General features: G+C 58.9%; 3 protein-coding genes across 4 annotated transcripts in view; all 3 read left to right on the top strand.

Annotated features, from left to right (window-relative positions):
• The window catches only part of PLEKHM2 (pleckstrin homology and RUN domain containing M2), a 50826-nt gene extending 49451 nt beyond the window's left edge, over positions 1–1375 (top strand). For both annotated transcript variants that reach the window (XM_050789623.1, XM_050789631.1), the window contains one exon: positions 405–1375. In XM_050789623.1, coding sequence (XP_050645580.1) covers positions 405–542 — 138 coding nt within the window. In that variant the 3' untranslated portion in view covers positions 543–1375. The remainder of the gene's footprint in view (positions 1–404) is intronic.
• Positions 1376–2299: 924 nt separating this feature from the next.
• On the top strand, positions 2300–8415 carry SLC25A34 (solute carrier family 25 member 34). Its single transcript, XM_050789686.1, has 5 exons — positions 2300–3557; positions 4959–5024; positions 5122–5274; positions 5618–5752; positions 6238–8415. The coding sequence occupies exons 1-5, from the start codon at positions 3138–3140 to the stop codon at positions 6418–6420; spliced, it is 957 nt and encodes a 318-aa protein (XP_050645643.1). The 5' UTR covers positions 2300–3137; the 3' UTR covers positions 6421–8415.
• A 71-nt stretch (positions 8416–8486) lies between these two features.
• TMEM82 (transmembrane protein 82) lies at positions 8487–17695 on the top strand. Its single transcript, XM_050789677.1, has 6 exons — positions 8487–9589; positions 9788–9860; positions 9973–10147; positions 11100–11520; positions 13846–14033; positions 14519–17695. Exons 1-6 carry the CDS (start codon positions 9502–9504, stop codon positions 14603–14605), a joined length of 1032 nt encoding a protein of 343 aa, XP_050645634.1. The 5' UTR covers positions 8487–9501; the 3' UTR covers positions 14606–17695.
• Positions 17696–17999: the final 304 nt, after the last annotated feature.

Consider the following 17999-nt stretch of genomic DNA (forward strand, 5'->3'; position numbering starts at 1 on the left):
CCCTCCAGGCTTAGCGCCAGTGTGGGAGGGCGCTCATGAGAGCCCTGCACACGTGGGTTTTGAGCACGTGCTGTGCTCTAGCCCCGTGGAAGCCTGGACTAGCCGGAGGCAGAGAACAGCTCAGGACAGACCACCTCCCTGCAGAGCCAGAGTGCAGCGCCTGCCTCGCTGGGCCATACTGAGGGCTGGGGCCTTCCTAGGAAAGAGGGGGCTCAGCGGGTACCACCCCATCCTCAGCTCAAGCCCCTGGCAAGAGCAGGAGAAACTGGCAGCGTGGAAGCTGTTCCCAGGGAGGTATGGGAGGGCCTGACAGGCGCCGCGGCCAAGGCATAGCCAGGCATGGTGCTCACAAGCCCTGAAGACTGCTGCAGCCCTCATCTGTTCTCTGCACGCCCTCAACACAGGTGGACCTCCCCCACACGGCGATCCAGGAAGCCTCCAACAAGAAGAAATTCGAGGATGCCTTGAGCCTCATCCACAGCGCCTGGCAGCGGAGCGACAGTCTCTGCCGCGGCCGAGCCTCCCGAGACCCCTGGTGCTGAGGCAGAGCTGGTTGGCGTCCCTGGTGGGCAGGAAAGGAAGGCACGCCAACCGACAGGCACACTGTCACGGCTGTCGTCATACTGTCGGGAGCCTACAGCCCACCCCTGCCCCGGGCGGCAGAAAAAACCGAGTGTGGCTTAAGACAGGGTCCCTCCACTCCAAGGATCCAGATCAGGTGCCCGGCACCCCTGGGCCTCCTGCCCGACAGGTAGCGAACGGAGGTCGCCGGGGGCAGAGGGTCTGAGCCCTGTGGGCTCTGCGGATGCGCGCCCTCCTCCCGGGCCTCTGCCTCAGTCTGCAGAATCTCTGCCGAGTGGCACTGAGAACAGCATCGATCTAAGGAAGAACAAAAGAACCAGGAGGGCGGGAGCCCCCTCTTCCTCTCCTGGGTTGGGGGCTGGGGCCCTGAGTGCCCAGCCATCCTTGTTCGTGTTTGAACACTCTCCTGGCCGCGTGGGGAAGCAGGAACATGGGGTGTCTGCGCATGCTTCCTCCTCCTAGCTCCATCACCGCACACACAGCTGCCTGCCTCGCCAGATGCAGGGGGCGGGCAGCCCTCCCTGGCTGCCAGGAGGCTCTGCATGCCCATGGTCCTGCCCTGCCTCTCCCTTCAACCTGGCAGTGCCTGTAGCACCAAGGAGCAAAAGGGGTGGATGGGGTGCTTGGAGAAGGGCAGAGCCCACCAGCCTGGCATCCATGTTGACATCTTCTGACTGTCCCCTGCTTGGCTGGAGCCAGGCCCTTCCCTAGAGTTTCGTCCAGAGCCTCCTGGGGAAGGGCTCAGGTGGTTTGGGTTGTGTTTTTTAAAATAAAATAGACATGTTATATTGCCGAGGCTTGTCACTGGCCCTTTGTGAGCAGGGTAGGGGAAGGGAGGTCTCCAAATCCCTTGGGCCCTATTCCGCAAACCTTCCTCCATCCTGCCCTGTGCCTGACACGAGGGACACACAGGATATGCAGAACCAGATCAGCCACAGTTGCTGGGTGGACTCACTGCAGGCCCTCAGGCCCTGGGAGTTTCTCCGCCTGACCTTTGCCCTCCCTCCTGTTCCCGTTTGCTACAGCGGCCAGGGGAGGAGCAGCCACCAGCTCAAGCCCCAGGGCACATCTGCACTACCACCCACCATCTGCAGCCCATCCCGGGGCGGGACACTCCTGCCTCCACAGCCCCGGGAGTGAGTGCCCAAAGCCAGGAGAATCCAAGCTTTCCTGCTGCCTCTTGCTGCACCGTCCTCTCCGGGGCTGGCCAGAGGGTGACAAGCCTGCCAGGCCGGGAGCCCGAGGCCCTCAAGCCACTCAGCACTGCTGCCTCAAGGGCCTGGGAGGGAAGGGGTGGACCCCGGGAGGTGGGTATGGGACTCCAGCCTGGGTGGCTCTGCCTCTGGTTTGGACTGGGCCTTGGGTGATTGAGGGTGGCCTGGCAGGAGAGAGCTGTCTGGGGGCAGAGGCCAAAGTGGGCATGTTGGTGCCAGCCCCAGCCTGAGCAGACACACCTGACCGCTGGCCCAGGTGGCGCTCTCTTCTCAGCAGGCACAAAGGGCATCCAAGGGCCGTCTCCTGCCCCACTGGCTGCCTGGCCATTCCTTCAGGGAGCAGCAGAGCCTCCTGCCCAGCCCAGGAGGGGCTCCCCCCAGCAGGAGGGCAGGACTGGCTGCAAGTCCTTACCAGCTGAGGTCACTCCTCAACTCCTACTCACCCAGGCGCCCTGAAGTCCTGGGAGCAGTGAGGGGGGGCATAGGAGCTGGAGGCAGTGGGGGTGGGGGCCAGCAGGCAATGCGGGTGCCTTTTATTCGGCGTGGCACTGACCTAGGCACACTGTTCTCATCGCCACTCCTCCACAGAACCTTCTGGAGTGGATGTCAGTGTCTTCATTTTACAAAGGAGAGAAAGTGAAGCTCTGAGAGGAAGTGACTTGCCCAGGGTCGCACATAAGAGCCGCACCTGGGATTCCAGTCCTCCCCCCAGGGCTCCAGAGCCCTTCTCTACTTCTGACCCTGCTGAGCATGGGCCTATAGACGGTGGGAGCCAGACTGGAAGACTGAGTCCTGGAAAGGGGAAGTCAGTCACCAGGGGCACATCAGGGGCAGAGTGGGGCAGGGGCGAAGTTGGCCATGTACCCCATGCCAGGGACCTCCCAGTCACTTGCCCCCTGCCCAGGGCTCTGCCAAAGCTGGATAGGCTAAGCCAGAGGCAAGGCAGGGGTGCCAGCCCTTTACCCAGGGCCAGAGGGAGACCAGGAGGAGGAGCCTGAGCTGGTTGGCACCTTCTCCCTATCCAAGCTCTCCCTCCAGTCCCAAGTGACCTTTCCCCCAGATCCCAGGGTCCAGGCCCGCCCTCAGCTGGCAGGTGTGAGCACAGAAGCAGCTGGGATTGGTCACAGCCGGTGGAGGCGTGTCTCAGGCTCCAGCAGACCACTGGAACAGCTGAGCAGAGCAGGTGGACTGCTGAGATAGACCAGGGACTCCAGGCAGCCACAGGCCTGTCAGACCAGGACTCTTACCCTCTAGACATGGCGTCAGGCCCCTGCAAACCCCAGCCCCGTGGCCCTGCGAGGTTACAGACAGCCTAAACGCCACCACCACAGGGCCTGTGCCATGCACCTGGCCCGGGCACAGAAGGCCACTGGCGCGGAGGCTGTGGAGACAGTCCCCCCAGCAGTGGACCTGGTGCTGGGTGCCTCGGCCTGCTGCCTGGCCTGTGTCTTCACCAACCCCCTGGAGGTGGTGAAGACGCGGCTGCAGCTGCAGGGGGAGCTGCAGGCCCGGGGCACCTACCCACAGCCCTACCGGGGCTTCATAGCCTCTGTCGCTGCTGTGGCCCGAGCAGACGGGCTGTGGGGCCTGCAGAAGGGGCTGGCTGCTGGCCTTCTGTACCAAGGCCTCATGAATGGCGTTCGTTTCTACTGCTACAGCCTGGCATGCCAGGCTGGCCTCACGCAGCAACCAGGTGGCACCGTGGTTGCCGGAGCCGTGGCAGGAGCACTGGGAGCCTTCGTGGGGAGCCCTGCTTACCTGGTGAGTGGCTTGTTTCCATCCTCCACCATCCCATGACCCAGCTCCTGCAGGGACCCTGCAGCCTCCAAAGGCTGGGCTCGGTGGACCTGGGTGGGGTGGGGCAGCCTGGGTGGGGTGGGGCAGCCTGGGTGGGGCTGCCCCCTGGAACATCTTTTTTTTTTTTTTTTTTGAGACGGAGTCTCGCTCTGTCGCCCAGGCTGGAGTGCAGTGGCCGGATCTCAGCTCACTGCAAGCTCCGCCTCCCGGGTTCACGCCATTCTCCTGCCTCAGCCTCCCCAGTAGCTGGGACTACAGGCGCCCCCCACCTCGCCCGGCTAGTTTTTTGTATTTTTTAGTAGAGACGGGGTTTCACCGGGTTAGCCAGGATGGTCTCGATCTCCTGACCTTGTGATCCGCCCGTCTCGGCCTCCCAAAGTGCTGGGATTACAGGCTTGAGCCACCGCGCCCGGCCCCCTGGAACATCTTAGCCCAGGCCTGGAATCTGCCCCTTGGCCCAGGGCACCAGGGCCTTGCTCTGATCCATGCTTTCCTGGGGACCCTGCCCCACTGGTCCTGAGCCAGGGGAGGGGGCAGAGGGTGGCAGATACGCTGGCTCAACTCCTGGCTTGGTTACTTCTCTTCCTGTGCCTCGTGCACGATAAGAATAAAAGCTACCCTTGAGGGCCTCCTCCTCACGTGCACTCTGCAGGGATGCCTCAGGGCCGCCCAAAACAAATAAAAAATTTTAAAAAAATGTTTTGAAAAAAGCTACCCTTGGCTGGGCGCGGTGGCTCACGCCTGTAATCCCAACACTTTGGGAGGCCAAGGCGGGCAGATCGCCTGAGGTCAGGAGTTTGAGACCAGCCTGGTCAACATGGTGAAACCCCGTCTCTACTAAAAAGCACAAAAATTAGCTGGGCATGATGATGCATCCTGTAATCCCAGCTACTGGGGAGGCTGAGGCAGGAGAATCGCTTGAGCCCGGCTGGCAGAGGTTGCGGTGAGCCGAGATCGTGGCACTGCACTTCAGCCTGGGCAACAGAGCAAGACTCTGTCTCAAAAAAAAAAGAGAGAAAGAAAGAAAAAGAAAAAAGCTACCCTTGAGCAAAGGCTTGCCTTGTCCTTGGCTGGTGCTGGGGAGTCATTGTCTCACTTAATCCTCAGAACAGCTTTCCAACCGTGACAGAATTGAAGTCCAGAGAAGGTTAAGTAACTTGCTCCAAGTCACACTGAGATGCAAAACCCAGGCCGACCCCAGAGCTGCACCTCAACCCTATTTCACATGACCCCTAAGCCTCAGGCTAGGGACCACAGAGCTCTGAGTTTCAGGGGCACAGGGGCGGGGGCGCCCTCAACACACACAGCTCATCCTGGCTCTCCCAGGCTCCATCCCCACACCCCATGTCCCCTCTGCTCCTACAGATCAAAACACAGCTGCAAGCCCAGACAGTGGCCGCGATGGCTGTGGGACACCAGCACAATCACCAGGTGAGGCCTGCCACTCTCAGAGCTCCCTGGGGCACGGATTGGGCATGCTCCCAGTGTGGGCAGGGGTGGCCAGTGACCCCGTGCCCTCTCCCCACAGACTGTCCTGGGTGCCTTGGAGACCATCTGGCGGCAGCAAGGGCTGCTGGGGCTGTGGCAGGGCGTTGGTGGGGCTGTGCCCCGAGTCATGGTGGGCTCAGCTGCCCAGCTGGCCACCTTCACCTCTGCCAAGACCTGGGTGCAGAAGCAACAGGTGAGGAGCTGGGGACACCTGTGCCTACCCACAGAGACACACGGGACTGAGGGGGACCACCTGCCTCCTTCCACACGGGGAAGACCAGGGGGTGGCAACAGATGGGGCCTCTGCCCTCAGAGTTGTGACTCTGACCCTTGGTACCAGCAGGAGTGGGGGGTCAGCAGTGAACCCCAAAGCTGAGAAGGAGCTCAGGGTGGCAGGGCTGGGGGATGGCTGGAGGGGCCCCATCTGCTCCCTTTTCTGCAGCCCTTTTAGCCCCTGTGTGGTAGGAGGCCGGGAGGGCACCATGTGGGTGGGTAGAGGGCAGATGCAGGGGTCCCCACCTGTGCCATCCCCACAGTGGCTCCCGGAGGACAGCTGGCTGGTGGCCCTGGCGGGAGGCATGATTAGCAGCATAGCCGTGGTTGTCGCCATGACCCCCTTCGATGTGGTCAGCACACGGCTATACAATCAGCCGGTGGACAGAGCTGGCAGGGTGAGCAGGAGTGGGTCTAGGGGAGGATGTGGGGAGCTGGGAGCACCCCCCCAACACACACACACACACACACACACACACTCACATATGCACAGCCAGAGACATGCACACACAGGCCATGCCTGCAAACACATTAACTGGGCTTGTTTGCTGAGCTCCCATGTCCCAAGCACAGGCTGAGCACTTTCACATCTGGATTTTATCCCATCCTTAAAATCACATTCATCTTCCTGATGAGGAAACTGAGGCTCAGACAGATCAAGTGACTTGCACGAGTTCCCCCAGCTGGTAAGTGGGGGAGCCAGAACTGGAATCCAGGCCTGATCCTACAGCCTTCTCGTGGCACCGCAGCCTCACACATGTGCCCAATACAGACGCGCTGTCCATAGGGTGTGTGGGGGTGAAACTGACCCGTGTGCCGAGACGTGGTGCCAGCCACGGCCTCACGGCCCCTGTAGTAACACTCACCCCATGTGTTTCCCCAGGGCCAGCTCTATGGGGGCCTCACCGACTGCATGGTGAAGATCTGGCGGCAAGAGGGACCCCTGGCGCTCTACAAGGGCCTGGCCCCCGCCTACCTGCGCCTGGGTCCCCATACTATCCTCAGCATGCTCTTCTGGGACGAGCTTCGGAAACTGGCTGGGCGGGCCCAGCACCAGGGCACCTAGACGGCGGCCCTCACTCCCACATCCTGACATGGCTCGGCACTTGGCCGGAAGTGAGGGCCTGCTCCAGCACAACTGGCTGTCCCAGGGCGGGCCATGGGCCCGGGCCTTGCCAGAGGCCCCGGGAGAGTGTGGACAGCTCTGATCCACCCAGCCCCTTGGCCCATCCAGGGCCAGAGCATCCACTCCAAGTTACCACCCATTCTATCTTCCAGACAGTTCTCTTCTTTCTCCGTACGGTGTACTGGGTCACCGCATCCCAGAGCCTTACTCAGTTATAGCAACTGCTGCAGGCATGCACACGGCATAGGCCCAGTAACTTACACACATGGGCTCACTTAGGCCTCAGACAGCAGCGCGAGGCCGGCACTTTTACCTCTTTTACCATCAGAAAGCCAAGGCTGAGAGTGGTGATGTGGCTTTGACCACAGCCACACAATTTTGAAGTGGCAGAGCCAGGACTGGAGCTTAGCCCTGCTCACCCCAGACCTATGCGCTTGACAAGTGCGTGACTGTGACAGGCCCATGGGTCCGGACTGCTCGTAGGGGTCGCTGTGCCATGGTGAGAGCTGGGGTGCACCAGGAGGCTGTGGCGTCGTCACCTGCCTTATTTGCCGGGGCATCTGTAGCAAAGAACCACATACAGGGCAACTTACAGAATAGGAATGTATTTTCTCACGGTTCTGGAGGCTGGATGCTGGAGACCAAGCTGTCAGCAGGCTGGTTTCTTCGGAGGCTTCTGTCCGTGGCTTGCAGATGCCGCCCTCTCCCTGTGTCTGCACATGGTGGTCCCTTGATGTGCGTCTGGGTCCTGATCTCCTCCTCTTATAAGGACAAATCATGTTGGCTTAGGGCCCGCCCTCATGACCCCACTTTAATTTTTTTTTTTTTTTTTTTTTTTTTTTTGAGATGAAGTCTCGCTCTGTCACCCAAGCTGGAGTACAGTGGCATGATCTCGGTTCACTGAAACCTTGGCCTCCCAGGTTCAAGCAATTCTCCTGCCTCAGCCTCCTGAGTAGCTGGGACTACAGGTGCCTGCCACCACACCCGGCTAATTTTTTTATCTTTAGTAGAGACGGGGTTTCACCATGTTGGCCAGACTGGTCTCGAACTCCTGACCTCAAGTGATCCACTGGCCTCAGCCTCCCAAAGTGCTGGGATTACAGGCATGAGCCACCTCATTTGGCCCAATTTTAACTTAATTATCTCTGTCAAGAGCCTATCTCCATATGCAGTCACATCCTGAGCTACTAGGGGGTAGGACTTCAACATGCACATTTGCAGGGGCCGTAGTTCAGCCACCATCATCTTTTTTTTTTTTTTTTTTTGAGATGGAATCTTGCTCTGTTGCTCAGGCTGGAATGCAGTGGTGCAATCTCGGCTCACCACAACCTCTACCTCCCAGGTTCAAGTGATTCTCCTGCCTCAGCCTCCCGAGGTGCTGGGATTACAGGCATGCACCACCATGCCCAGCTAATTTTGTATTTTTAGTAGAGATGGGCTTTCACTGTGTTGGCCAGGCGGGTCTCGAACTCTTGACCTTGCTGCTCACCTCAGCCTCCCAAAGTGCTGGGATTACAGGCGTGAGCCACCACGCCCGGCCTCAGCCAACATCATCTAAGGGCTCTCACGGAAGGCCTCCCAGCAGCCTGCACTGTGGGCATTTGCACATATCCTGACAAGCCTGAAAGGAACTCCGAGTGCCCATTGTTCAGATGAGGGTTCTGAGGCCCGGGAAAGGGAAGCAATGTGGCAGGGCCAGCAGCAGACCCTGGGCCCTTTCTCTAGACTGAGCACCACTCCCCTTGGGTGTGCTCTCAATGCTGCACCAATCTTCGCACTGCAGAGATGGACACCAACTCCCTGGCAGGGGCAGCACTGCTGCCAAGCAGCCCCACCTGCCCTCCCAGCCACACCCCAAGTCTGTAAGGGTTGTTCCCAGGAACACCTGCTACTGCACACTCCAAACCAATAAAGTTTTATATTTTGTTTACTTCAGCGAACCCCCTCTGTGGCCAGTCTCAGTCTCCCCCATCCCTGACCCCCACCTTCTGCTCCCTCTGCCCTTTCTGTTTGTGAAAGCAGGATGGGAGCCGTATCCACCTGTTCAGCCCCGCCCTGCTGGACCCAGGTGAGGCCTGCCACCTAGTGGACCAGGGAGGAGCATCAAGAAGTGCGGCCCCGGTCTGTGGGAGGAGAAGGCTCAGGTGGGCTCGGGCTGCGGGAGATTCCACACCCGGTCAGAGCCGGATGGAAGGCTTTGGGAAGCTGGAACCAGACCTTACAAAAAGCAGGCAGAGCTGACCTCTGGCTGTGGGGGAAGAGAGCCCCAGACCTCAGGCTGAGAGGGCACCGCTGATCTCTAGCTATGGGGGGATAAAGTCCCTACTCTCAGACCCTGCGCTGAAGGAGCAGAGCCCACACTTCAGGCTGCGAGAGGAAGGACCCAGACCTAAGGCTGGGCAAGACAGATGGAGCCTGGGGCTTCGAAGGGGCATTGGGTGGTCCAAGCCCTCAAGGAAGATTTTTTTCTTTCTTTCTTTTTTTTGAGACAGAGTCTTGCTCTGTTGCCCAGGCTGGAGTGCAATGGCGTGATCTCGGCTCACTGCAACCTCCGTCTCCTGGGTTCAAGCCATTCTCCTGCCTCAGCCTCCAGAGTAGCTGGGATTACAGGTGCCTGCCACCATGCCCGGCTAATTTTTTGTATTTTTAGTAGAGATGGGTTCACCATATTGGTTAGGCTGGTCTCGAACTCCCGACCTCGTGATCCACCTGCCTCCCAAAGTGCTGGGATTACAGGTGTGAGCCCCTGCGCCTGGCCTCCCTCAAGGAAGATTTCAAGTAAAGTGGATGCCAGACTTTTAGCAGGGACAGAGACCACAGACCAGCCCAGAGACACCTGTCCCTTGGAGCTGGGACCTTGCCCTTCTGGGCCTCAAAGGGTTAACACCCCTGGCTCTCCTCCCCTCCCCTCCCCTCCCCTGGGCCTTTGACCCCTCCCAGCCTCTCTCCTTCCCTCCACTGACACCTTTGCCCAGTGACGTAGGTCTGTCCCTGCGCAGACCTGGCCGTTCCGGGGCTGCCATGTTCTCCCTGCCATCCCTCCCCTCCTGGCTCCCCGGCCTCCCCTCCCTCGAGTGGGGTTCTAGCCTCCTCCACTCCCTCCTGCAAGGTGAGCACCTCACCCCATTCCTGCCTTGGCCCCGCCCCCTTCCAGCTCTTTGCAGTGCAGGGTGGACCCCACCCACCTGGTCTCCCACCACCCCTGACCCTTGGCCGCCCCCTCCTCTGACCCTACCAACCAAGCCTGCCCTCCTAACACCCCTGCATGCTGCCTCGCTGCCTTGCTGCCTCCCTCCTGCCCCCTCAGGCCTGATCGGGGCCCTTGGAGTCTTGGTCCTGAACAGCCTCCTGAAAGTTTACTTCTTCGTGGGCTGTGCCAAGTGAGTTCCCACCTCATCCCCACAGGGAATGTGGCTGGGGGTACGGGGACCCCCACCAGGGGTCGAGGGTGGCAGTTCTGCACCCCTGCCCACACCCATTCTGTCCCCACAGTGACCCGCAGCGGTGGCCCGAAAAGGAGCGGCTTCGGGCCCAGTGGGCCTCGCTGGAAACGGTGCACCTGGCAGGGCTGGCCCTGTTTCTGACGGTCGTGGGGTCCCGGGTGGCTGCCCTCGTGGTGCTCGAGTTCTCCCTCCGGGCCGTGTCCACGCTGCTGTCACTGGACAAGGTGAGGCCTCTGGGAAGGCAGTGGGTGGATCACTCCCCAGCCCAGAGCCCGGACTCACCACCGGAACGTGGGCAGCAGAGCCCAGGTCCAGCATCCCAGCCTGTTCGCTGTATTTTCCGTAAGACTGGGAACAGAGGCTGCAGGTTGCACCCTCGGGTTTGGCTGCTGAAGCGGCAACACTCACAGGGGATACGGTCCCAGTCCCAAGAAGACAAGAGCGAGAGCTCCTGTAGATCCGGCTCCCCGAATGCCAGGCCCTGCACCAAGTGCGCTGTGTGCATTATGGAATCCTCACAGCCACAGGAGTAAAGGTTTGCTCTGATTCCCCATTTCACAGATGGGGAAACTAAGGCTCAGAGAGTATGTGGCTTGTTTATGGTCAACAGGTAGAGTCAGGCTTTGGACCCAGGTCTCTGAGTCTCTGAACCACCACCCTTCAGCTAACAGATGGGCCCCAAGTACTAAGACGTGATTGGAGGCCGGGCGCGGTGGCTCACGCCTGTGATCCCAGCACTTTGGGAGGCTGAGGCGGGCAGATCACCTGAGGTTTGGATTTCAAGACAAGCCTGGCCAACATGGAGAAACCCTATCAAAACAAAAACAAAAACAAACAGATTAGCTGGGCACGGGGCACATGCCTGTAATCCCAGCTACTTGGGAGGCTGAGGCAGGAGAATCACTTGAACTCAGGAGGCGGAGGTTTCAGTGAGCGGAGATTGAGCTACTGCACTCCAGCCTGGGTGACAGAGCAAGACTGTCTCAAAAAAAAAAAAAAAAAAACCACGATTGAAATTAAGGTGAGAGAGATGATCCCCTAGGGCTTCATCTGACGCCGATGTGGCCCCTTCAGGAACCATCCCCAAGGTCCCTTCAGGCTCCGGCCTCCTGTGGCGGGCAGCAGCTGTAGTGAGGCAGCCCCCACATCTTGGCCCCTCTTCTGCGCTCCCCGCAGGGCTCCCGAGGTGCTGCCGAGAGGCTGCAGCTTTACCTGCTGTGCCAGTACTCGCTGGGCTGCGGGCTGACCTGCGGCCTGAGCTTCCTGCAGGAGGGCGCCCCTCACCGCACGCTGAACCTGCTGCTGAGCCTCGGGCTGGCCACGCTGCTGGGTCTGGGTGCCCGGCGCCTCCGCCGCCACGTCTGCCGCCTCTACGAGCTGCACAGCAGCCAGCACTACTGTGGGGTGTGCCTGGGCCTGCTGGCCGGTGCGCACGGCCTCCCCCAGCTGCTGGGCCACGCCCTGGCTGTGGCCTTTGCCGTGGGTGACCTGGCAGCTGTGGCCCTCATCAACCAGGACTTCCTGACCACCTCGGAGGCCGTGCGGTTCTGGACGCCGCTCACCATCTGCTACACGCTGCTGGTCATCTACATGCAGGGTGAGCCCTGCGGGGCCCGTCCATTCCATCCACGCACATTCCTCTGTCTGGGCCAGGCTCCGGGGAGGCCGACAGCTGTCAGTCCTCACTCTTGCCATCCTAGAGAGCCTGGTCAGGACAGAGGCTGTGTGGCAGGGGCAGCGCAGAGAAGCAGCATGCTGTGGGCACACTGAGGGGGTAGCCTTTAGATTGGGCCTTGAAGGATGAGCGGAGATCCCTAAGAGAAGTGAGGCAGGGAAGGGAATCTTGGACAGAGAGAACCGCATGTGTCAATGCCCAGAGGGGAGAGGGCATGGCAGCGCCAAACAAGCCACAGGAGTCAGTGTGGCTGTCACCCCAAGGGCACAGGGAAGGGGTGAGGCTGGCCAGGTTCAAAGGGGCCCGTTGGAGAGCCCTCATCAGCCAGGCGGGGAAGCCTGACAAGAGGCCGCTGTACAAATTTGTTTGTGTTTTTGTTTTGTTTTGCTTTTCTGTTTTTTTGAGACAGGGTCTTGCTTGGTGGCCTAGATCGTGCCATTGCGCTCCAGCCTGGGCAACAAGAGCGTAACTCCCACCTCGGCCTCCCAAATTGTGGGGATTACAGACACACACCACTGTACCAGGCTAATTTTATTTTTTGTAGAGAAGGGGTCAGCCGGGCACAGTGGCTCACGCCTATAATCTCTGCACTTTGGGAGGCTGAGACGGGCAAATCACTTGAGGTCAGGAGTTCAAGACCAGCCTACCAACATGGTAAAACCCTGCCTGTACTAAAAATACAAAATTAGCCCAGTGTGGTGGTCTGTGCCTGTAATCCAGCTACCTAGGAGGCTGAGGCACAAGAATCACTTGAACCCAGGAGGTGGAGGTTGCAGTGAGCCAGGATCAAACCACTGCACTCCAGCCTGGGTGACAGAGAGAGATTCTGTCTCAAAAGAAAGAAAAAAAAAAAAAAAAAAAAAAGAAAGAAAGAAAGAGAGAAAGAGAGAAAGGAAAGAAAGGAAAGAAAGAAAGGGTCTTGGCCAGGCGCGGTGACTCACGCCTGTAATCCCAGCACTTTGGGAGGCCGAGGCAGGTGGATCACCTGAGGTCAGGGGTTCGAGACCAGCTTGGCCAACGTGGTGAAACTCCGTCTCTACTAAAAATATAAAAATTAGCCAGGTGTGGTGGCAGGTGCCTGTAATCCCAGCTACTTGGGAGGCTGAGGCAGAATTGCTTGAACCAGGGAGGTGGAGGTTGCAGTGAGCCAACATTGCACCATTGTACTCCAGCCTGGGCAACAGGAATGAAACTCCGTCTCAAAAAAAAAAAAAAAAAAAAAAAAAAAACTCAAAGAAGGGGTCTTGCCACGTTGCCCAGGCAGGTCTTGAACTGTCGGGCTCAAGCAATCCACCTACCTCAGCCTCCCAAAATGTTGGGATTACAGGCATGAGCCACTGTGCCCAGCCTACTGCAGGGTTTTTCATTGTTGCTATTTTGTTTTGTTTTGGGATGGAGTCTTGCTCTGTTGCCCAGGCTGGAGTGCAGTGGCACGATCTTGGCTCACTGCAACCTCCAACTCTGAGTTCAAGCAACTCTCCTGCCTTAGCCTCCCGAATAGCTGGACTCTGTCTCAAAAAACAAACAAACAAAAAGAACGGGGCTGGGCGTGGTGGCTCACGCCTGTAATCACAACACTTTCAGAGGCTGAGGCAGACGGATCACTTGAGGTCAGGAGTTCAAAACCAGCCTGGCCAACATGGCAAAACCCCATCTCTACTAAAAATGCAAAAAATTAGCTGGGTGTGGTGGTGTGTGCCTGTAATCCCAGCTACTTGGGAGGCTGAGGCAGGAGAATCACTTGAACCTGGGAGGCGGAGGTTGCAGTGAGCCAAGATCGTGCCGCTGGACTCCACTCCAAAAAAAAAAAAAGAACAGAAGCCAGGAGTCTGGCAAAGAAACTTCTTGGAAAGAGGGAGGTGGTTAAGCCCAGGTGGGACCATGGGGGTGATGAGAGGTGCTCAGCTGGGAATGTGCTTGGCAGAAGGAGTTGCCAGGGCTAACTGAGGGATTAGAGGTGGGTGTGCAGCAAAGAGAGGAGTCAGGCCGACTCCTGCCACTGTGAGGCTGCGAGGCTGCGGGGTTCTGGCCTGCACCAGTGGGAGGCTTGTGGGCTGGGCAGTGAGTCCTGGAGGCAGAGCGCCTGGTGCCCTGCAGATACTTGGAGCAGGGGTGGGGACCAGGAGGTTGTGATGGGAGGAGGGCTGCACGGAGCAAAAGGCTTGTCCTGTGGAGGGTGGGTCAGGGAGCCGGGAGGCCCAGCGCAGGGTGTGGGGTCGGACGGTGACAGGCACCCGCATTCCACAGAGGAGCAGCGGCAGCACCCTGGCCTGAAGAGCAAAGTGCAGACGGTGCTGGTGCGCATGGGCGGCCTCTTCGTGCTGCTGCTGACCGTGGGCCGCTGGCTGGACCTGCTGGGCATCCTCATCTCCCTGCTGGGCGAGCTCTGGTGTCTGGCGGGCGTCCGCACCCTGCTTGACCTCTGCCAGATACAGGTGGGCACCCCCATCCAATGTGTCCTGCAGACAATCCCTGCTTCAAACAGCCCAGGTGTCTCAAGAGGCTCAAGTTTAAGAAGAGCCAGCTGGGCACGGTCGCTCACACCTGTAATCCCAAATACTCAGGAGGCTGAGGCCTGAGAATCACTTGAACCCAGGAGGCAGAGGTTGCAGTGAGCCAAGATCGTGCCACTGCACTCCAGCCCGGACAACAGAGTGAGACTCTGTCTCCAAAAACAAAGACAGAGCCAGGGTGACCTCTATTGGGGGTCAGGGGCAGAGGCAGCTGGAATCACCTCTTCCACCCTCTGTCACCAGGCCAGGGCTATCCTCCAGGTCACCAGCACCCCCCACCCTGTCCACAGCCCTCTCCAGCAGCAACCTAGAGGCCCAAGTGGGAGGAAGTGCCCGGGTCACTAGAGGCCCGAGGCCCCCAGGGGGATGGGTGAATGGGTGGTGTCATTCTCAATGCCTTTCCTCAGGACTCTCCATCCCAGAGGCCTCCAGTGTCAACACCAAGCCAGCCCCTGCCCTCGGCACCCCAGTCCCAGAGTTCGGCCCCCTCCTGACCTGCCTCGGGGAGGATCTGGAGTCTGTCTCAAGCCCACCAGCCTGACCTTCGAGGCCTTGACCCCAGGGCGATGCCTGGAGGCAGAGTGGCAGGGCTGGCCCCCTGCCCGGAGCTCAACGCAGGCCCTAGGAGCCCCGAGAAGGGAAGGCAGGATTTGGCGATGGGAGCCTCTGGAGAGGGGACACCTGGGGGCCCCTGGTTGAACCCTCTTTTTCTCAGGGTGGGCAATGATGCAGCCCCTCAGACCTGCCTTCCTGGGCAGGGGCGGAGGGTGCATCCTCAGGAGGGCTCCCCCTTTACTGGTCTCCCTTCCCTTCTCCATGAACAATAAAGACGATGACTTTCTCCACCTGTGCTTAGAATCACGAACACACAGAGGCCGGGCGTGGTGGCTCGTGCCTGTAATCCCAATACTTTAGGAGGCTAAGGCCGGCGGATCACCTAAGATCAGGGGTTCAAGACCAGCCTGGCCAAGATGGCGAAACCCTGTCTCTACCAAAAATACAAAAATTAGCTGAGCATGGTGGCTCATGCCTGTAATCCTAGCTACTGAGGAGGCTGAGGCAGGAGAACTGCTTGAACCCAGGAGGCGGAGGTTGCAGTGAGCCGAGATCGTGCCACCGCACTCTAGCCTGGGCAACACAGCAAGACTCTGTCTCAGAAACAAAACAACAACAAAGAATAATCACAAACACAGAGAGAGGGAAAGAGGCTTTTCTGAGGCGACACAGCTCTTCTGACAGGTCCTGGGATATGTGCCTCAGGCTGGCCTAGGCGGGGTCCCCTGGGGGACATGGCTCCTTGCAGACTGAGAAAAACCATTCTGGGTAGAGAACCAGGTAGAGTGGCGAGGAGGTGAGGGGGACGGCGGGGATGGACACTTGGTCTGGCACCCACCTGCAGTCTTGGGTGGATAGCAGCCATGTCCTCTCCCATCCCAGGCTGGGAAACAGCTGAAGGACGCGCAATGCTGACCAGGCCTCTGCTGGGTGCTCTGTGGTCCCCAGCCCCAACCCTGACTTCTTGAAGGCCATAAGCATCCTTCCCATCTCAGCCTGTTCAGGGCCCAGCTCAGGAAGGCCAAAGGGTTGGGTACCAGCTCCTCTGCCTACCCTCTGTGTGATCTTGGACAAGCCACTGCCCCTCTCTGAGCCTGGCAGAAGAATGACCACTGCCATGTGCCGGGTACTTTCCCTGTTTCATTTCTTTTTGACATCAGCCCCAAGAGGCAGGCCCTGTTATCCCTTTTTACGGAGTCAGAAACTGAGGCTCACCAAGGTTAAGTGACTTGCTCAAGGGTGCACAGGCATTAAGTAGCAAAGCTAGGATTTGAATCCAGGTGGCCTGGCCCCCAGACTCAAGTGCTTTGAATGCTCCCTGCTACCCTCTCTTTGTTGAAAATCTGGGGCCAGGGAAACTAACAGAGATGAGAAATATGGCTCCATTACTGGCAGGCTCTGGAATGTGGTTGCAGCCACCTTGGCGCAAGGGAGCCCAGCCCCAGTCCCCAGGGCCCTTTGATTCTATGGGGATCCAGGGCTGCACCTCAGGGCCCTTTCCTAGAGGAAGCCCCACAGGGCAAAGGAGCCTCCCAGCCAGTGGTCTTTCTGGAGGAGGTTTGAGAGGTGTGGCGGTGGCCAGGAAGGCATTAGGGAGGAGGGGAGGCCTGGAGAGGGCACCTTGAGGATTCCAGGCTCTGATGGGTCCCTCCCTCTCGACAAAGGCACCACATTCACCCGAAGACTGCTGCTTGGGACAGGCAGGGGTGACCCAAGGATCCTTAACGCTCTATGCTCAGCGCGCCTGGGATACAGGGCAGGCTGCACCCCAGGCTGGGCCGGGTGGTTTCAGCTCATTCCCCCAAGAATGGCCACCCCTTGGACAGCTCCAGCCCACCCTTTGAACCGTGCTCCTAGCCCTACCACCAGGACAGGCCTCTCATCCCACGGTGTGGTCGCTGGGGTCGGGGAAATGCCTCTGGAATCCCCTCCCCCAATACAGGACCCAGTCCACCCGGCCTGGGAATGCGTTCTGTTCCCTCCGGGCAGGAAATGTACCCCAGTCTGGGAGGAAATGGCTCAGCTAGGTGGGCACAGGGCCAGCCCTCGCCGGACCCAGACTGGGCTCTGGGTTCCAAGCAGGGGCCAGTGTTTTTGCTGGAATGTGCTTCAGCCTCTCGATCGCTGGCACAGCCTGGGCCCCATTAGGGACAGGACCAGGAGGGGACTGGACTCAGCAGTCCTTTCCTTTTTATGGGCACAGGGATTGTTTTCCAAACAAAAATCAGGACACGTGGGCTGGAATAGCATTCTTTTCTTATCGAAGTATTTTCGTGAAAATACTGACAAGGGCATAAAATGAGCTTACTCTAAATGAGGCATTTAGCAAATCTCCACACCAAATGGAGAAAAATAGGCCTGAAGTCCAGCAGGCATAGGACAATTCAAATTGTGTGGTCTGGGCAAAGCATGAGGCTGGGACCAGTACCTCATGGGGACCCTAAGAGCCTGACCCCTGGGCTCTGACCTCCAGGACCAAGATCCTAGGGTCAGGGCAACATCGTGCTGAAGAGGTTGGGGACCAGTGTCCCTAGGCCCTGCGTAAAGTGGGTAGTGACCCCTGGGCGGCTGGGATTGGGGTAAGCTGGCCTCCCCGTCCTGAGCCCCCTACTTCTGGCTTTTCTGAGCTCTGGCATTTTCTTTCTGAGGCCTTGCATTTCTTCACCCATTCATTCATTCAGGAAGTCATCACTGAGTTGCTGCGTGGAGCCAGGCATTAGGCTGGCATTGGGCATGCTGGGAGGAGTAAGGGAGGTTCCCCTCCACAAAATGTGCAAAGAAAAGTAGGCCGGGTGCGGTGGCTCAAGCCTGTAATCCCAGCACTTTGGGAGGCCGAGACGGGCGGATCACGAGGTCAGGAGATCGAGACCATCCTGGCTAACACGGTGAAACCCCGTCTCTACTAAAAAATACAAAAAAAAACTAGCCGGGCGAGGTGGCGGGCGCCTGTAGTCACAGCTACTCGGGAGGCTGAGGCAGGAGAATGGCGTGAACCCGGGAGGCGGAGCTTGCAGTGAGCTGAGATCCGGCCACCACACTCCAGCCTGGGTGACAGAGCGAGACTCCGTCTCGAAAAAAAAAAAAAAAAAAAAAAAGAAAAGTAAAGCCGGAGGCTGGGTGTGGTGGCTCAAGCCTGTAATCCCAGCATTTCGGGAGGCTGAGGCAGGTGGATCGCCTGAGGCCAGGAGTTCGAGACCAGCCTGACCAACATGGAGAAACACCGGATCTACTAAAAATACAAAATTAGCTGGGTGTGGTGGCGCATACCTGTTATTCCAGCTACTTGGGAGGCTGAGGCAGGAGAATCGCTTGAACCCGGGAGGCGGAAGTTGT

The sequence above is a fragment of the Macaca thibetana genome, chromosome 1, assembly GCF_024542745.1.
Source record: "Macaca thibetana thibetana isolate TM-01 chromosome 1, ASM2454274v1, whole genome shotgun sequence".
In the NCBI taxonomy this organism is placed as follows: domain Eukaryota; kingdom Metazoa; phylum Chordata; class Mammalia; order Primates; family Cercopithecidae; genus Macaca; species Macaca thibetana.